This window comes from Notolabrus celidotus, chromosome 20 (genome assembly GCF_009762535.1).
Source record: "Notolabrus celidotus isolate fNotCel1 chromosome 20, fNotCel1.pri, whole genome shotgun sequence".
NCBI classification, from domain to species: Eukaryota; Metazoa; Chordata; class Actinopteri; order Labriformes; family Labridae; genus Notolabrus; species Notolabrus celidotus.
This window is the reverse complement of record NC_048291.1, coordinates 16,881,221-16,902,587: the sequence shown is the minus strand read 5'-3', so window position 1 is coordinate 16,902,587 and position 21,367 is coordinate 16,881,221. Positions and strand designations below refer to the sequence as shown.

General features: G+C 40.0%; 1 protein-coding gene across 1 annotated transcript; it reads right to left on the bottom strand.

The window, feature by feature from the left end:
- Positions 1-14,738: 14,738 nt before the first annotated feature.
- LOC117832553 lies at positions 14,739-16,586 on the bottom strand. The gene is made up of 2 exons (XM_034711733.1): positions 15,850-16,586; positions 14,739-15,711 (listed from the first exon to the last, which is right to left on the bottom strand). Exons 1-2 carry the CDS (start codon positions 16,458-16,460, stop codon positions 14,820-14,822), a joined length of 1,503 nt encoding a protein of 500 aa, XP_034567624.1. The 5' UTR covers positions 16,461-16,586; the 3' UTR covers positions 14,739-14,819.
- Between the last annotated feature and the right edge of the window lie 4,781 nt (positions 16,587-21,367).

Below are 21,367 nucleotides of genomic sequence, written 5' to 3'. Positions count from 1 at the left end.
CAGCACAATGCTGCCTCTTATCTAATGCAGATATTATGTCATTTGTGATCAATGTAGTGGCTGAAGTTGTGCTATGGTTTGGTCTGAAACCAGATTGGTGCGGGCTGAGAATTGAGTGGTTTGAGAGAAAGGATTTGAGTTGGTTATTTATTAAGGATTCTGTTACTTTTGCAAGACATGGTAATTTGGAGATCGGACGATAATTGTTAAAATCATCCCTAGCCCCACCTTTATGTAAAGGGACCACATGTGCAGATTTCCATATTTTAGGAAATCTACCTGTTGACACAGATAGATTTAAAATATACAACAATGGTTCAGCGATTAGTGGAGCTGCTAGTTTTAGGCATGCAGAATCTAGGTTGTCCTCACCAGTAGAACTTTTGGGGTCCAAGGATAGAAGTGAGAGAATGGTTTAAAAGAGAAATGAGGGACATCGCCTTCAGCTTTCACACTGTCAATATGAGTGCTCATGTTTACATTGGAATCAATGTCAGCCTGAATGAGCCCAGGGTGCTCTTTATCAAATAAATACCCAGCATCTATGAAGTGCTTGTTAAAAGCAAGGCATATTTCTGATTGAGTGGAAAGGACATTATCGTTTACTGTAATATTTGTTGGGAGTGAATTGGAGTTCTTTCTTGTATCCAAGTTCACTGCTTTCCAGAACTTTGCTGGGTTTGAGGTGGAGCTAACAATGAGTTCTAAGTAATAATCTGATTTTGCTTTCCTAACAGCTGCTGTACATTTATTCCTGAGTTGCTTGAAGAAAAGCCAATCTTGGGGGTCCCCTGAACGCCTTGCACAGGACCAAGCTCTGTTTCTGTCATTAAACATGGCTGACAGTTCCTGTGAAAACCAGGGGGCAATTCTATTCTTTATTCTGAGTCTCTTCAGAGGAGCATGTTTATCAATGAGTGGAATTAAAGTGTTTGTGAATTGGTCCAAGGCCAACTGGACATCTGTAGTCTCTATTATGAAGTTTGAAAATGTATTCTCTAAATCCTTTTGGAAGCGACCTTCATTAAATATCTTCCAATTTCTCTTTAGAACTGTGTGTGATCTAGTTTTTTTTCAATTTATTACTTCTCACACATGCTGTTGGACAGTGGTCACTAGCTCCAAGTTCAAAAACCCCACTTGCAACAATTTTATCAGCTCTATTTGAAAAAACAAGATCTATTAATGTTGATTTTGAGAAGTCTTTCAAATTAGGTCTTGTGGGTTCTGATATTAGTTGAGTGAGGTGTAGGTTGGAGCTAATTTCCTTGAGGTAATCTGAGTTACTATTTAGCCAGTTCATGTTAAAATCACCAACAACCAGCATTTCACAATTAATATACTCTGATATTAGACTCTCCAGTGTGTCTATAGACTCAGGATCAGCTGATGGAGGTCTATACACACCAATTAATACAAGTGGGGAAGGTCCCAATTGGATTTTTAAAGCAATAAATTCAAAGCATTTTGGCTTGGTAACCAAATTTAAGACAGACACAGAAAGGGAGGTCTTTACATAAACCGCCACTCCCCCTCCCCTACCAACTCGATCTACTCTATGAAGGGTGTATCCATCCACAGCCACATCCGAGTCTTTGACACTTTTTCTGAGCCATGTTTCACTCAAAAATAAAACATCAGGATCACACCGTAAAAACAAAACTTTGACATGATCTAGCTTCTGGATCAGACTCCTAATATTCAAATTCATTATTCACAGTGTTTTATTCTGAAAATTAACTGGATATTTTAATGCTATTTCGATGCTGTCACGATATTTTAATTTTACTTTTCAATTGGTAATTTGATAATGATCATCTGTTGTAAATTAATCATGAACTCACTTCTTTACTGATTTCTCATTAAGTATACCTACCTGATGAAGCCATGTCTCCCTCTTTTACAACTCCTCACTTGACGTTAGTTTAACATCCCCCGTTTACTGGCATAACCAGGATGTTCCAAAGTAACGTGGTTTCTATAAATACTAAAGTCTGTCTCTCAAAAATGTGCCTCTTTTTTGTATAGCGCCAAATCACAATAAACGTTATCTCAAGATGCTTTTACAAACAGGTCTAGATCATACTCTGTGACAAATTATTAACAAAGACCCAACATCAAGACAGGATACGATCCAGTCTCCTCTTACTGACGGGACTTGATCTTGTCTCATCTTAATCCACCATGAGCATTACACCTCCCAGTATTTAGCTAGTTACAGCGGCAAGGAAAAACTTCCTTTTAACAGGCAGAAACCTTGAGCAGAACCAGGTTCATATTAGACAGCCATCTGCTTCGACCGAGTTGTGGTTGTAAAGATGGATAGAGGAGAATAAGAGAGAAGACATCTGTATCTAAATAAACTATACTTCATATCACAATGTTGAACTAGTTTGTCCTTAAAGAGTGGTGAAGCACATTCATATGACAGCATAAACATTCAATCCTGGGGCGTAATCGGCCTAGCAGTTTCAGTGGGCACCCCATTTGCAGAGGCTATAGTCCTAGTCGCAGCGGTTGCTAGTTTGACTCCCCAGCTCTCGGCTTCCCAGGTTCCTGTCTCCCTTCAGCTGTTGTATCAAAAATGGCAAAAATGCACAAAAATATCACTTAAAAAAAAACATTAAATCATGTTAACGGCAAGCCCCTATTTGTAGGGTTTCTCTGTCTTAAACGATACTACAACAGAAAACATACGTCTTTTAATTATGCTCCAGTATCATCCATGAGTACAAAACATGTAAAAAGTAATTTTTCCTCTGCGAGCTACCTTACCTCTCACTGCCAAACTTCATTTCTAAACTTAGCCACTTGCAACAATTAACTTGGTTTTGCTTGCAGAAAATCCAAAAGAACACAGGCACTGAAATGCAGTATGTCATATAAGGCCTAATGCCATAATTTAAAGGTGACATATCATGCAAAATTGACTTTTTAATGGTTCTTTACCTGAAATATGTGTCCCTGGCATGTCTACAAACCCCCCGAGAATGAAAAAAATCCATTCTGCCCCTGTTTTGATTTCTACACCTTTCTGTAAATGTGTGTGAAACGAGCTGTTTCAGACTTCCGTGTTTTTGTTGCGTAACAACAATATCCGGTCTGTCACGGAGTCAGAGCTCGGAGCTTGTTCAGCCCATAGACTGTATAAAATAATACTGAATCCCTCCCCCGTTTTTCATTACCTGCACAAATGTGTGCTAACAAGGAGCTTAGGAGGGAGGCATGCTAGTTGTAGGCTGTCTTAATGAACACAAAGGTCAGTTTTACTCCCCACGTCTGCAGATTTGAAGATCTAGTGGATGATTTTTATTTATGATGGATAAGTGCTAGCGCTAGTTAGCATAGCCACATAGCTACATGTCGTAGCTGTAGCTGTGTACCAAGACACACGTCGACATACTGACAAATAAATCAACAAGAAACACAGAATCTGTGACCAATCCTTCAGAAAGGTCCCGCTGCCTTTCTGGCAGAGGTCGGTTTTACTCCCCACGTCTGAAGATTTGAAGATCTAGTGGATGATTTTTATTTATCATGGATAAGTGCTAGCGCTAATTGGCATAGCCACATAGCTACATGTTCATAGCTGTAGCTGTAGCTGTAGCTGTGTACCAAGACACACGTCGACATACTGACAAATAAAACAACAAGAAACACTAAATCTGTGACCAATCCTTCATAAAAGGTCCTGCTGCCTTTCTGGCAGAGGTCGGTTTTACTCCCCACGTCTGCAGATTTGAAGATCTAGTGGATGATTTTTATTTATCATGGATAAGTGCTAGCGCTAGTTAGCATAGCCACATAGCTACATGTTCGTAGCTGTGTACCAAGACACACGTCTACATACTGATAAATAAAACAACAAGAAACACTAAATCTATGACCAATCGTTCAGAAAGGTCCTGCTACAGGCGCCTCTCCGTCAGGATCAGATTCAGAGGGTTGAAGTAACATGATCTCTGAGCAGCCGTGTATATTCAGCCAACATGTAAACATTAGATCAACGTGCTGGAGAGCCGAGGCACATCCACTTCCGGAGGGGGCGTGGTCAGAGGGAAAACAGAGTGTTCTGATGAGGAATGAAGAAGAGGACTTTTCAGGCATGCCAAAATCTGATTTCAAAGTGTTTTTTTGAGCATAAACTTTAAAGACATGTTTTGGGGACCTCTTAGACCAATATATATTGATGAAAAAAGCGTGATATGTCCCCTTTAAGTTAGTTAGATCCAGAAGAAGGTGCACATTCATATTGATCATGAGATTTAATATTTATGGAGTCAGTGTGTCTTTGTGTATTTAACAGTTTCTTTGTTTGTTTGAAGGTAAATTTTTCCCTTATTTCCTTAGCCAAATATGTTTGGTTTACCTCTTGAGGGGGTTAATCTTTTTGTTCATTAATGCGGTTAAATACTGAGTCTGTTTAGTTTCAGGTAAGGTGATTTAGCCCACCTGAGTTGAGGTGCCAATGATTGCGGAGCTACTGCCTACACTATAAGGACCTCTTGGTCCATTATAACAAAATGGTTAAAGAGGCAAGGACATCTTATTTTGAAAAATGTAATTAAAAACAGGAAATGCAACCCAAAAGTACTGTTCGACACCATCAACTCTATTGTCACTCCTGCACCTCCTGCTATACCTGTTTTTCAAACCAAGACTGCAGTAACTTCCTCTCTTTCTTTATAGACAGATAGATAAGAGGTGTGAGAGCCAGTATCCATCCTTCTACACATAATCTATGTGCACACCCTACTCAGCCATCACTTTTAGACAGTTTCTCTCCTATCTCCCTGCAAGACCTAACCGATCTGGTGAGCAGCATGAAACCTTCCCGTAGCCTGGTGGATATCATGCCTACTCGTCTTTTAAAAAGTGTGATTAATACCGTTGGTCCTTGCTTAGTTTCCATTATTAACAGCTCCCTGCAATCTCGTTGTGTCCCAGTGTATTTTAAATCTGTTGTTGTTCAGCCCCTTCTTAAAAAAACAAACCTTGACCCTTCTGTTCACAATAACTACAGGCCCATCTCCAAATTGCCTTTCATTTCAAAAATTTTAGAAAAAGTTGTTGCCAGTCAGCTCACTTGTGTTTTAACAGCCCACAACATCTTTGACAATATCCCATCTGGTTTCCGTAACAAGCATTCAACCGAAACTGCTCTTCTTAGAGTCTCAAATGATATCATGATGTCCTCTGACGCAGGTGATTGCTCAGTCCTGGTCCTCCGGGACCTTAGCTCGGCCTTCAATACAGTAGATCATAGTATTCTGATAGACAGACTCAGGAGATGGGTAGGTATCACTGGGAGCGCCCTTGATTGGTTCTTGTCCTATCTGTCGGACAGACGAGTCTCTGTTTCACTTGGTCCTCATGTGTCTGAGTCAGCTACTCTGTCCTGTGGTGTGCCTTAGGACTCTGTGTTGGGTCCTATTTTTTTTTCTTTGTATATTCTCCCTCTGGGCCATGTGATCAGGCAATTTCAGGGAATTCCCTATCACTGTTATGCTGGTGACATTCAAGTGTATATTTCTTTTAAGCCTGGCGACACTGGAAAGCTGTCTACTCTGCTCAGCTGTCTGACTGCCATACAGGACTGGATGAGTGATAATTTCCTGCAGTTAAATACTAAAAAAACAGAGGTCCTCATTATTGCCTCGGACAGCAATGCAGCTAAGGTTACCGATTACTTGGGCTCTCTCTCTACCGCGGTGAAAAAATCTCTTAGAAATCTCTGTGTTACTTTTGATCATCGATTGCTCTTCGACCAACACATTAAACCAATAACCCGGTCATGCTTCTTCCATCGTCTCACATACAGAGTTAGAAATGCTTGTTCATGCGTTTATTTCCTCAAGGCTCGACTATTGCAATTCTCTCTTCCCCAGCCTCAATAAATCCTCTCTTCACCAACTACAATTAATTCAAAACGCTGCCGCAAGACTGTTAACCAGGTCCAGTAAAGAATCCCACATCAATCCCATCCCATTCTCCTTACACTGGCTACCAATCAAATTCAGAATACATTTTAAGATCCTCATATTAACATACAAAGCAATCCATCATCAAGCACCCTCTTATATCTCGGTCCTGCTCCACCCTTACATCCCCAGTAGACCCCTCAGATCCTTAGACCAGGGTCTGCTTGCTGTGGCTTAAAACTAAAGGTGACCATGCCTTTGAGCATGTGGCTCAATGTCTCTGGAACAGTCTTCCGCCCCAAGTCCGCTGTGCTGATTTGACTGAGACTTTTAAAAAGCAGCTTAAGACAAACTTGTTTGTGCATCTGCTTTCTTTATTATCTTATTTATTGCTCATTGTATTGTCTTGTCGACATTGATTCTCTGTAAAGCACTTTGTGACTGTCTGTGACAGGTGCTATACCAAATAAAGCTTACTTACTTGCAGTGTGTTTAATGTAGAGTAACTACAATTTTGTATATTTTTGCAAGTTGCTTGCCTAACACAGGTAAAAAGAGCTCTTAATGCAATGGGGCGCCATTAGATTTAACATTTAAGATTTAGATTTAACATTTTGATTAAACAATCAACATTTATATTTAACATTCAGATTTAACGTTTAAATTTTAAATTTAACATTTATATTTAACATTTAGTTTTATATTTAACATTTATATTAAAAATCAAACATTTAGGTTTATATGTAACTTTATATTTAACATTTATATTTTGCATTTGGATTTAACTGTGATTGTAACTTGAATCTATTTTCACAACAAAATTAAATGTGAAGATCACAAATATTGCTGTAAATGTGATAAAAAAGTTACTTAAAAATCCAAAGTAGGATTTTATGACATGCAGAGAATTGTTGCTGTTATTTTCAGAGTCTACAACATTACAAATGGCACCCCATATAATGCATACCTAAAAATATCTTCCCTCCTTAACAGATTTTGAATTCAAATAAAGCTCACAATACAGCATACACACAGGAAGGAGGAATAATAAGGGAACTTAAATAAACAGCCAAATTTAGCTGCCACATGTCAGAAAAAGGACAACAGAAATTAATAGTTCGGTCTGTCCACTAAACAACAGAGGGCAGTGATAAACAGTGAGGTCCGCTGCTTAGATCAGACTGTCAGTGATTGCAGTTCTCTTGTCCATCCAAACCACACAAACACAGCCATTTGGGGATCAGCAGCCTGTTGCACCAGCTGTGTGTAAGTTGTGTCCTAAGTTAGGGTGTAAAGTCCTCCCCAAACCACACGTTGAAACTAGTAAGTTTGTAACTTAAGTTTTGTCATTGTTTGGTTTCACCACAGAGACTTAAGGCTCATCTTAACTAGTAGACAGTAATGTCCAAACTAACCAAAACATTGTCGCAGATATGACGTTTACACTTCCAGCAGCCAATCAGAGGAAAGCACCAATTTTGATGCAGGGGTTGTTACATTTTCTTTTGTGCCCAAAAGGTATCTAAATCTTGATAAAGTGTAACAGTAAGGTGATAACTAAAGCCTAAAGCCTTAATCTACGGTGTGGGTAAAATGATCAACTACAAGATACGTTAATATTCTAGATTGCAAATCTTGGTCATCATATTTTTCCAAAGGATATAATCTCTCGTGGATAACGCGTTGCCGAAGTAATCTAGCTGGTAGAGCCCTCTGTATCTCCTCATCCTCCAAATGACCACACCTTTCAAAACGATGCTCCTAGCAACCAGTACTCTACGGAGGACTTTACACCTACAAGGAGCCAAGTATAAGAATCAAGTTGCAACTTAGGCTAACGTTGGAACTATCTCAGCTGGTGCAACGTCCAAAACGTTAGTAGAGTGTAAACTCCATCCTAAATGAGAAATGACGTTCAAACTAGGCTACGTTTGAACTTACGCACAGCTGGGGCAACAGGCTGCAGGTCTATAAATAACAATCAGGAACAATGAGCAAACAGCAATCCTAAAAGATTGACATCATATTAGTTTGCAATTAAAGGCAAACAACAAAAAACAGTCTCCCTAAACAATAAGAGCATGCTGAATGCACCCACACTTCCTTAAACATGTCTATCCTTGTTTGGATCCTTGCTTTGTTTAAGTGTTGCATTGTTTGAATTTGTCCGGCCCCATCTGCCTCCTGAGAGGCCGAAAAAAGAATGCTTTATGATTCATTGTGTTTTTTCCTGTATGCTAGTTCACCACCAGACCACGACTCCGCTCTGTGCTGTCTACAACAACAGCACTAATAACTGCTATTTCCCGCTGTGTGAGGAGTGCACGTGTCGCTTCTGAGAAAGACAGCCACATTCTTTTGGCTTACAATGACAAAGCTCAGGCTGTGCATCACACGGATGGTCTGAAGTATTTGAACAATTGTTGGAGTTTAGAGAAATGGAAAACTCACGAAACAGACAAAAAAGTTGAGACAAACACAGAAATATGCAACCTTCTAACCCTCAATAAACAATGTTATTTTCAGTCTATTTTTTCATATGTGAGCTATGAATTTTGCAAGATTAATATAGACTGAAAACCATCCAGTTAACTGAAATTCAACGCTTGGTTTATGTTTCAACTCTTAGTTTGTTCAAAGATAATTGAGCTGTGATTCTTGGCTAAACTCAGACAGTGCAGAGTATTGTGGATAACGGAATGAATCAGCTAAGGGAGGATCAGAAGGCTCTACCATGACACAATTTAACAAACAAAGGCTCTGTTAGGTTGAGCTTTAAAACTTTGAAGCCTCTGTCACAAATATTGGGTATTGTGAAGGTGTTTATGGAACACACGAGTGGTTGATAAAGCACAACAAAGCACACACCATCGCAGGGCTGTCCTTGCGTCCATACACCACAGTCTCCTTTTCGCAATGGTAAACAAATGGAATTTGTACTTTCTACTTCCCACATTACCTGTCTCTCCTCAGCTGTCCCATCCATTAAAGGAAAAAATGCCCAAAAATTTAACTTAAAACAAAAAAAAAAGAAACAGGTTAACAAAAAGAGGCAAAAATAAATAGCTGAAGAGTGAGACATCTTGCATCCTTACTATCTCTGCTAAGTGTATTATAGCACATGCAATGACAGACAAAACATAGCAATGTTGCGTTGACCAATGTATGTGCTTAGGATTGTAAATACTAAGAGGGTTGCAAAGCCTGACTGGGTCTGCCAGCTTTCAGAGGTGTTCACCAACATTTTCAGTTTGGAATCAGCCATTATCATACCACCACTCAAACAAACCAGCATCAGTGCAGTGAAAAACTAAAGGCCAGTAGCACTAAAACCCAACAAAGTGAAGGGATTTGAATGTTTGTTTCTCCAGTACACCTTAGGACAAAACAGACCGACATGGAAGCCCATTATGACATTTAGGGTGCATCTCAAAGCTCTAAACTGCAGTCTCCTCACTTGTCGCTCGAACCAGAAGTAGTTACTGACAAGCCATTTTAGCTTGCGTCCCAAAGCTCTAAACGTTGCTGGAGGAGAGAGAAGCGAGGAGCAAGGAGACTGATCGGAGGAGGGATAATCGAGGAAACACGAGAGCAGACTTTGCGGAAGTCTTTTCTCTGACAGACACGCCCCCTTATCAAATATCAATCACCGATTGGATGCTGCAGTGGCTCGGACTTAACCGAATCTTAACATCAGCTGAGTTTAATAACAGAGAAAAGACGGACCTTAAAACAGTCACTAAGGGTGCCCTGAGACAGATCATAAACATACGTTGGTTTCTAAACAGTCTGTATGTGATAAAATTAGATTAAAAAGGGTTTGATGTGAGTTTTAAACACAAAATACTGAACGCAAAATCATAAATTCAATACAACAGAGGATGGATTATGTTATATCTGATTGCTTTTGTCAGATTCACTGTCTGAGGATATAGAGTAATAGAGTCTTATATCGTAGATAGAATATAATATTAATGATCAGTTATTTCTCCTGTTAGTTTCACCGTTTGTTCTCATTTTCTTCATGAAGAGAAGTCTGACAGTAAAGTTTGTCTGTTAGTAAAAACACTTGTTATATTTCCTGTCAGGTTAATAAAGTTTCATATGAGGCTGATCATTAATAAGCACGGGGTTTGAAAAGAGTTGCATGGTTTCTATTTTCCCTTAAAGTAATAAATAATTTAATAATGAAGCATTTTAAAAGTGAATCGATCCGTGATGCTTCAGGACAGAATAAACAGAGAGCTGATTCTCTTCATGTGCAGGTGTGTGTTAAACAGGTAAAGCACAGAGACAGAGCTCTATTACTGTTTATATTGATCAGAGTTATTACAGTGAACATGTGTGTTAAACAGGTGTGTGTTAAACAGGTAAAGCACAGAGACAGAGCTCTGTTACTGTTTATATTTATCAGAGTTATTTAAGTGAACATGTGTGTTAAACAGGTGTTTGTTAAACAGGTAAACACAGAGACAGAGCTCTGTTACTGTTTATATTCATCAGAGTTATTACAGTGAACATGTGTGTTAAACAGGTGTGTGTTAAACAGGTGTTTGTTAAACAGGTAAACACAGAGTTCTGTTACTGTTTATATTTATCAGTTGTTACAGTGAACATGTGTGTTAAACAGGTGTTTGTTAAACAGGTAAAGCACAGAGACAGAGCTCTGTTACTGTTTATATTGATCAGAGTTATTACAGTGAACATGTGTGCAGACACAAACAGCTGTTAAAGCCGTCATCACAAACAGATGTCGCTTCACGTGACGCTCCGGTGGAGAGGACGTCTCATTTCTCTAAATACAAATCTCCTCGTTCCTCTCTCCTCTGGTTTCATTTCCTTGCATCTCTGGTGGGCAAGGAAGAGACGCAAGGAAACAACGCGAGGATGGACGCTTAGAGCTTTGAGATGCACCCTTAAATTTATATTTGGCGTTTAGATTTAGATTTAGCAATAAGATTTATATTCAAAATGTATGTTTATATTTAACATTTAGAGTTCTATTTAGCATTTAGATTTTACATTTATATTTAGCATTTAAATTTATATTTAACATTTAAATTTATATTTAACATTACATTTAGCATTTATATTTAACATTTATATATTTCAATTTAGCATTTCGATTTAACAATGGTTTAACTTAATATATTTTTCACAAAAAAAATTAATTTGAAGAAGATCACAAATATTCCTCTAAATGTGATTAAAAAAGGGACTTTTAGAAATTCACTCTACATTTTTAGGACGTTTCAAGCTCAATGTGGAGAAATGTTGCTGTTATTTTCGGTGTGCACAACTTTACAAACGGTGCCCCATATAAAGCATCTATGATTGCAGTTTGGTTGTATGTGTGGTTGACTGATGTGTAATGTGGACTGTGTGTTTCTTTTTGATATGCAGCACATTGTTGTGGTAGGTGAAATGACAATACCGCCATTCTGTTTTTGTCAAGAAATAATTACTTTCACATTTTCATGACCGGACCAGTAGAGCATTACGAGGCCCTGCTTGTTAACACAAGAATAAAGTTGTATACATAGGCTGAAAGGTGGAAGACAGAAAAACATTTGTACAAATATCTTTGATTTTGTTAAATATTGAGGCTTGTGGCATTTGTTCCAAAATAATTCATTATCTGTGACATCATGGAATAATTTGAATTATAACTCACTTCTGAACACACATGCTAGCAAGTGCCCCTGCTGTGGCCTTCAATATGAAGTGAAAGATATTTTAAGATTCCATGATTACAGAGTTCTTCTAAAGTGGCAGCTGGACTACAAAGCCAACCACCAAACCTCAAGGCAGCAGGCAAACTCTGAACTGCACGTATGACTCTGAAAATGATTGAGTCAGAAGGTGAGGTGAGGCTTTATGAATTGTTCTCTACATGTGATTAAATTCTGCTTTCAAGAGCATAAAGCCTCGAGGCAGGAACACTGTCTTTGTGTGAATCATCGATGTCAGCGTTTGTATGAATGTAGGAGGAGCAGTGGGCGTTTGTCCTGGTTTAAGCATACTGTAGGTGGATGGAGAAGCCAAAAACAGTACTCAAGTAAAAGAGTTGTTACTTTGCTCAAACAATTATCCCAGTAGAGGCTACAGTAATACTAAAAAGAATATGTATTTACTTAGAATACATGAGCAATAACTTAAGTGTGAAGTAACTTTTAAAACATAAAACAAAGTAAGAAAAAATAAAGGCGCAGTCAGTACTGTACCTGAGTCCAGGACTCAGACTAAAGTCAGACTGGAACACTAATTACTCTGATCGTACTCGGACTTGAGCATTGACTGCTTAAGGACTTGGTAGATGGAGAGGAGGACTCTTATTGTTTTTGTGATTTTTTGTATAGTTCTTCATAATTTATTCAGTCTTGAGCAAGGGCTGTCACATGTCTGCACCCTCATGTGTGTTCATGTGTCTGCTCAGCAACAGTTCCTGCCAGAATGCTGAAAGAGGAGCCACAAATCGGATGTTGTGCTTTCAAAGATTTGTACAGAAACTACAAACCAGAGCAGTGCAACATAAAATAACCATCCAGCGAAAGACGGAGCCAAGCTCAAACTTTAACAAATATCTGTCCAAGATGCACCCAGAAAAGTGAGTTGGTATAGTTAGCCTACGTTGACTGTCAGCAAGCTAACGGTAATGTTAGCAGCTTAAGAGACTTAATCGGGTACAGGATGTTTGGTTAGTTAAAACCAGGGTGCATCCTTTCTTAGTCTTCTTTCATGACACCCAAACTAAACCATCATAAGATGAGCTTTTATATGCCCCTTGGCATAAGAAGTAAGATCTGACTCTGTGTGGTGCGCTGCAAACTAACTCTTACATATTACGCCTTCATTTTTCAGGACAGCTGGGGATGGGGGGAAGGGATTGGGAGGGTGGGAAGGGCTATTGCACTGTCAGGTATTACTATCACTGCCTGACCTGTTCGTCTTCCTTGTTTTGCACAATACAGTACCATCTGTGGCAATGTAGAACGTTACCGCCCAATTCCGGTGTTTTCTGTCTTATTATTTTTGGGATTTGTGTGTGTTGTGTTTTGTATTGTCATATGTGTTGAAAACTCAATAAAAATATTTGAAATAAAAAAAAACAGGGTGCGATTTGTGAAATAACAGAGGGGGAGATATCTCCAAAAAAATGTCACAAATTTTGGTAAGCTTGCAAACAAAAATAACGAATATTCCTTTTTCTGAAACAACCACTCTCCAACACATAAAAATGTAGCCATTATGTATTTTAATTAGTTAATGTATTCACATAAGTAATCAGTTATCACAAAATTACAATAGATGTCTAAACATAGCAATTCGCACCCTGACTTTAACCCGAGTAATAAGCTAATGGAACAATTTCCACTTGTATTGGGTTAATATTTGACCAGGAGGAGTCTTTCTGTGTGGAGTTTGCATGTTCTCCCCGTGCATGCGTGGGTTCTCTCCAGGTACTCCGGCTTCCTCCCAGAATCCAAAAACATGCACTCCAGGTTAATTAGTTACTCTAAATTGCCCTTAGGTGTGAGTGTGTGTGAATGGTTGTCTGTTTTTCCATGTTTTCCCTGTGATTGGTTGGCGACCTGTCCAGGGTGCAACCTGCCTTGCGCCCAAAGTCAGCTGGGATATGCTCCAGCCCCCTGTGACCCAAAACAGGATATGCGGTCAAGATAATAGATGGGTGGTCTTCAAACACAATTGCACACCGAGGGTCAAACACCATCTCCTGTGTCTTCTTTAAATTGATTAAAAGGTGGTTATCATCGCACCACTGAACAAAGGTCTGTATCTCAGTAAAGTATGATGAGAGACCTGAGTCCTGGTACAGCAGACTGAGAATGGCTGTATCATCTTAAAACTTAAAAATCAGATTACCAGGGAGGCTGCTGCTACTTCGTTAGTGTAAAGAGGATAGGGGAACTCACACAACCTTGAGGTGCTCCTCTACTAATAGATTTGGTGTCAGAGAGGGTGGTGTTTATTTTGACATTTTGGGATCTATTTGTTAAAAAAGAATAAAACCATTTAATAATCAAAGGATTTACAGTCATCTGAGACAATTTCCTTATCAACAGATGAGGCTGCAAGGTATTAAAAGCCAAGCTAAAATCAATAAATAAAAGACGTGCATAGGCTTTAGGGTCCTCAATGTGCTTTAAAGTTAAATGAGTGATACTATTAATTGCATCATCAGTGCCTCGTCCTTGTCGGTACGCAAACTGAAATGGATCAAGTAGACAATTAACCTCAGATTTCAGTATGGACACAATATATTTCTCAAAACATATAAGAAGGTTCAAGGTTCAAGGTTCAAGGGCCTGAATTCAAACCCTGATATTTTAACTGTCACAAATATGAGCAGTTTAGTGTCCTGAGGAAGAAGCAGGATCGCTTTAAGAAAACTGCTGTGAAACCAAACAATGCTGTCTGCTGTTTGACCTCTGGAGCCAGATTTAATTTTTGACCATTTGATTTTTGCATTGAGTCAGCAAAGACTTGTTGATAATCAGTTACTAAAGATTATATCTATTAATATTACTTAAGATTATTATTTATTACCAGGGCTGCAGGTTGCAAGGAACCACTCTGTAAGTGAGTTTTAAATGTAGGCCTAATTATTATTTTTGAAACCCAAAGAGTTGACTTATATTGGGTGTAAAGAGTTACTAGCCCTTTGAGACAGACACAGACCCATAAGCTGATGTGAGTTGGACCTTGACATTTAGCTGCCATACAACATCAATCCTTGACTTCAATGATGCATTTAAACACATTTTATTGCAACACATTCACAACAACTACAACAACTTAATGCTGGCAAAAGCCAAATTTTATTTTGCAGTGAGCCACAGCTGTTAATGCTTGGGCTTATTGTCTTTGTTTTTTGTTCTATTTATTTTTCTTGAAAGGTTTACAGAACCAAGAGATGAACCTGTTCATCTTGGTTTCCTCTGTATTGATCTTCTCTCTGGTTCCTGCCTGCTGCTCCTGCGCATGCAGCTCCAGCTGAGTCAGCTCTCTGCCTGGTTCTGTCGTTTCCCTCTTGATGGGGATGTTGAGGCTGTATGGGGTCTCGTCTCCTGGCTTTGTGCCAGGCGCAAAACTCACAGATGGCTTGAGATAGTTCATGATCTCTGAAGATATAAGACTGCAGGCTGACAAAGCAGCCTGAGCGTCCTCCATGAGGTCATCTCTCTTCAGGCGGGTGTTCGGCAAAACATCTCTCATTCTGGCTTTGATTAGCCGATGCAGTTTCCGGTTAATTTTGACCTCTTCTTTCGGGTCTTTAAGGCAGTTGAGGTGTTTAAGAAAGATTCGGTTCTTCCCGTACTTCTTAGCCTCCTTTTGGAGCAACATGTGGATGTGCTCCACCATCTCATCATCAAAGTCCTGTCTCCTCTGGCTCCTCGGTGTGCAGAAGTTAGGGGGTTTAAAGAGCTTCAACAGGACTTGTTTGATAGTTGATGGCTCCACCACAGCTCTGTTAGTCTGCAGATTTTGTTCTGCAGTTTGGTCATCATCAGTCATAAGCTGGTCAACAGACAGTTCAGGTAGTTGTAGGTTTTGGGCTCCATCATCAGATTGTTGTTCTTCAGAGTCAGAGACTTGTTTGTGGTCCTCACTGCAAGGTTCTTGCTGCAGGCAGCATGTATCATCTGCAGTTTTCTCCTCCTCTTCAGAATCAACCACAAAGTCCTTTTCATCCCCAGACTCAATGTGCTGGATGGACTGAACAGGCTCAATAAGAGGTTTCTGGTTCTCCAGGATCTCCTTGTCAGATGTTTTTGGGACAGTGACCACAGCAGGGACAGAAAGGCTGGAAACGTCTTCCACAGGGGAAGTGTTGAAGCTGTCGCAGCTCTGAGCCTCAGCTCTCTGCATACTGGAGTCCGTGATCTCAAGGATCTCCTTGTCAGATGTTTTTGGGAACGCTCTCTGGAAGATCTTCATGCGTCTTATCCAGGGTCCATACTGCTCCAACGATTCCTCCTTGATGTTTTCAGGAAGAAACTGGGAGAACAGGAGGTCGTCTTCATCAAAGGGTATCTGTGGGGGAATCCACACATCTTCAGACTGGTCCTTGTAGATTTGAAGGACAGACTCAATGATTTGGTCCGGGATGAAGCTCAGGAGTGCCGGGTCTTTGTTCACCACTAGCTTCCTTATTCTGTACGTTGTCCCAAACCTCTCCATTATGCTGCAGACGAGAAACGCGACAGCTTTCCAAGCCTCACAGGAAGGAGGAGGGAGGTCTTTGTCCACAGAGACACCAGGGTCTTTCCTCAGGGTCTCCAGAGTTGTTGCACTCAAGTGGAGACAGTGTGTCAGCAGTTGTTGTTGGTCTAGATGTGCGCTAGTGTAGCTTTCCAGAGGGTGCAGCTTCAGTAACAGATGGACCAGCAGATCCTCAACCAGGTCAGTGCTGACAGTGACCACAGCAGGGACAGAAAGGCTGGAAACGTCTTCCACAGGGGAAGCCTTGAAGCTGTCGCCGGTTTGAGCCTCAGCTCTCTGCATGTTGGAGTTCATGATCTCAACAAAGTGGATACCAGTGAAAGTTTGCAAGAAGCAAAAGTTAAAACACAATCGAAAACAACGAGCAGACACGATCAAACAGTGACTTGCTTGTAGAGAGGGTTTGTGTGAAATGAGACATTTGAAATTTTCTCCTGAAACAGAATGTTAGTACTGTGACATCAAACAGTTACATTATTATGGAAGATGATGATGTCACAGTTTTCCCTGGTGGAATTGAACCCAGGACCCCTTGCATTGAATTCAGGCAGTAGCCCTGTCCACTTTGCCTCTGTTTGTCTCTTTAGGTCTTTTCATGTATATCTTAATGGCACTCCCAAAGCAAAGCGTGTCTCCTTTTTGATGAAAACATTACCTGTATACCACACAATAGGTCTCTGTCCAGGATTTGAACCCTAAACTATATTACTGAAAGCACACAGGTCCTGCCACCTCACCACAGGCCTGCCTGGCAGTGCATATCAAACTGAGATTTAGGTGTTTTCATTTAAACATTTTTAAAAGCACATGTTAGACAGTGTGAAAAAATGTTTCTCACATTGAAAGCCTCGGTCCAGGATGTGAACCAAGAATTATCTTGTTGAAGATTGTCAGTGCTAACCACCACACAATTGACATGCCTGTAATGATCAGAGTTCTTTCGCCAAACTAATCAGAAAGACTACCATCCTGTAATTGTTCCTAAAGTCATCAGATTACATGTTATCAGAGTACTCCCACAAAAGCATTCAGATTACATCTAATCTACTTTTCCCATTTTATGATGAAAACTTAAGTAACTTGTAGGAAAGGTGGGGTAGTATCCTCTCTCTGCCCTATATAAATATATACTAGGGATGCAACAATACGTGTATCTGTATTGAACCGTTTGATACAGTGGTCACGGTTGGGTACGCCCTATGAACCAAACAATACGCAATTTTATATTCATTTTATCAACTTCTGACGAGGGGCTCTGTGCTGAAAGTTCAGCCGATCTGCGCTGACTCCTCCGGGCTGCATTGTCGAGTGCAGGTCCACTGAACTGCGCGCTCCTCCCACATTCATTTGGTCCAAGCTGGTCACGTTTGTTTTAACTGTGCTTCATATGGAAATATATATTTCACCATACGATGGTCTGCTGGGATCATACGTTCACGTATGTGTGTGTGAGCGCGCGCCTGCACAAGAGGGAAGCACAAGTGTCCTCTTTGGTTGCAGAGCAGACCACCAAGCTTTGGCAGTAGGGAGAGGAGGGCGGAGGCATATGTGAACATAAAGCTGCATCTTCCACCTGTGGAATCTCCAAAGATGCTTGCAGATGGATGTCGTTATCCCTCACATTATCTGTTCTTGACTTTTTCGGTTCAATTTTTGCTGAAAAAAATAGGAAATGATTTGTTGCCGTTTCATGTCAGTAGACATCTCGCATTACATTGCTAGTAAACTTAAAACGTAGCCTAAACTATATTGTTTATATTAATATTTGTTCACTCGTCAGGAGGCGGGTCGGTTGGCACTATTTGCTGGCGGTAGGAAATGCATTTAATATTACCAGAGGGGGGAATGAGATGTATCTGCCCCGGAGATAAAAACTGTACAACCAGAGGGGGGGATGTAAAAATCAGAGGGGGGGAAATCCCCCCCCCCCGGCAATTCGCACCCTGGTTAAAACGATTATTAATAGCACTTAGGGTTGCAGGTACTCTTGAGTTTATTGGATACCTAGACAACATTTTTCAGTTGTCATTTTTTGGATATGATAATATATATGTAAATCTATGATAAGCACATCCACTGACTGTATAAATTACAGTAAAGCTCTGCCTCATTTGACCTCATCAACAGTTATTAAAAGTCTGGCATGTTGTGAAAATTTCACTCAGCAGAAATCTGATCACATAAATTTAGCAGTTGTACGCTGCTAACATAGGCAGACATTACATGGGCACATATCAACAAGCTGATTTAGCGACAGTAAAAGGAGATTGAATAAAAGTCCAATTATGTAAAATGTTGGTCAGATCAGTGGGTGTGTTTTTGAGTTGACAAAAGGTAAAGTTTATGTTGAAGGAATATGCAGTACTGTAAGCTCTGTGCAGTGAATGCATAATATTGGAGCACTGTTGACACTTAACATTTAATAAAGTTTTTTGTCAAACATTTTAATGTTTTTAGAGGATTTTATCCGAGAACATTCTGTGAACACAAAGAAGACTTCCTGCTGAAAACATGACAATAACATTCTCTGTAACATTAACAGAACGATTTCAGAACAAAAAATTGCTAGCTTGAAAGGCATAATAAAAGACTTAAATGGTGTATCAATAACTTTCCACGTCATACAGCTACTCTGATCAAATGCTCTGGTGCATAAAAATCTGCCTTCATGAAATCAAATCCAATTTTCATGTCTCACTTAATAATCAGTCAGTCAGTCCCAGTGAACAAAATTGTGCATGGGGCAAAAAAAAAAGAGCTAGATGTGTAAAAAGACAGTTTATGGGACTATTCAAATGATGTAAATGAATAATTTGTGCTTATCTGAGAACACTATCTTCTTTTCATCTCTGATTAGACACACTGAAGGACTGAACTTGAAAGTGACATGGAGATGGTGAGAATTATAGAGAAATAGTTCCCTCTTTTCATGTCTTTTCTCATTGTCTGGAAACAGATCTGCTGCCTCTTTCAATTCTTCCGTTGGTCAAATTCACACAGCATCTATTTTCCAGTCCTCCCTGTCTATTTATTTTTCCAATGATGGTTAAGACGGATGGTGGGACAGCGATAAATGCAAAGTGATGAAGGAGAAAGAAAAGTAATGAAAAGCAGGGAGAGGTTGAAATGGAGTTATACAGACAGACAGTGAGAAATACACGCCATGGGCCAGTGCACACCACTGAAGCTCTGAGGGTTATGGTGATAGGGTAGATGAATGGCTGGAGAAGGACATGCTAATACACACGCAGAGAAGATTAGTGTGCCTGAGGTCAGGTCTAATAGGCATACTTATGTAACTGAATAAAACCAATGTGTCATCTTGGGCTGAAGATCATGGGACCTACCAGAACTATACATGTTTTGTACAAAAAATGATTGACAGTTAGCTTAATTCAAATTACATTCATCTTGAGAATGGGACCTGGTTGTCAAGGATCTCTAAAGGTCTTGACATGACTAAGAGGACTTATGAGGCTGCTTGCAAAGCCTTATTGTACTCACACATGGCTCTGAAATTGAACATTAAATAGTTATTCCACAGACTTTATTCTGTGCATTATTTGGCAACTTTTGAATTCATATATTTTACTTTAGTAGAACAGAAGATTTCTAGCTATACACTTCCTGTTAGCTCTTAGAGATGCATTTATCATACATATCCAGGGAATGACCTCATCATGGTTTTCTAGAGTGTTCAGCGCTCATGTGTATCAAAGTCATGTGATTGGTCAGGTCAGCAGGCAGTTCAAGTGTGATATTCTACGTGCCTGACTGAAAGCTGAGTTTGCCATAATCACAACATCACTTTTTCTCTCACAACCCCCCACATCACAAACACAGAAATAAGGAGCATCTTACAACTCGCCAAAATGAAGGAGTTGAAAATCTTTGTAGCGCCATGGTGTTAAGGAACTGCACTGGGTTACACAAGCTATGTGTAAATTCTAACTTTACCTAGTTTGAACAGTTTTGGACAGTATTAATGCACTAGGGTTGCACCAACTGAGATAGTTACATGTTGCAAGTCAGATTCACCCATTCAAGCCACATTCCTACACTGATGGCAGAGGCTGCAAGAGCCCATCAGATTTTAACTAATCACATTCACACTCTGATGGTGCAGCACCGGGGGAAATTAAGGATTAAGTGTCTTGCACAAGGATACTCTGGCATGAGAACGTTGGGACCTGGAATCAAACCCTTGACCTGAACTCAGCCTCAGCCCAATGTTCTGTACTCAGCCTAAGAAAAAACTGATCCAATAACTGTGCCACAACCGCCCCACAAGGGTGATCGTGGGGCCTGAGATCTGATTGGCCACCTCCAGCGACAGCCTCTTGTCCCAAAATATGAAGCCAATGCAGAGGTGTTATAAACTACAGTTCACTGAGCGTCCGTTTGACTGGCTGCAGAAACACCGGAACACACCAATTCAAAAAAGACAATCTTTGCAGCAATAATAAACATGTTTACAGCCTGGTTCAAAAAACGCCTTGGGTCTGAAGAGCTCATTTCTCTAGCACACACTGTACAACGGGGGTGATTTTTTTTATAACGCAACGGTTCAGAAGATATTAAGCTTACGAGTTTTGACCATTTAAGGAAATTACTGACTTGACTGACAGCGGGGAACACTGTAGCTGTTGGCGAGGAGGCTCAAAGCCTTTAGCCTTTAAGCTCGCCTTTTAGCTCACACTAGCTCGACTGAAGTAAGGTTGAGGTTAGCATTTCCAATATGGCTCCTGCCGATGATTGGCTTCAAAACAGCGCTTCAGAAACAGATGGGTGACGTCATGGATACTACGTCCATTAATTATACAGTCTATGGCCACCCCCAGTGGCAAGCCCAAATCCTAAACCATGATTGGCTTTCTGACCTTATCAGAGGCAGGACTTCTGTTAAAATCAGCTATTTAGGCATTGTTGCAACAGTCTTGTCACTTGTAGTCTGACCATCCAGATCTGACCATAACGCTAAGTATGACCTGGGCCAATATTGTACATACCTTTGCGTTGCTGTTAGTTGATAAACAAGAGTTTACAGCAGTTATTTGTACCCCTTAGCCTATTGGAAGGCAATTGGGAATGAGAGCCAACAGTATAACAAATACCATATCAAGAAGTGTTTTTCACTGATTGGCAATAGGAATCGAAAACCCTTTTCAGCAACAATATGAGCATACAAAGGCATTTACTTC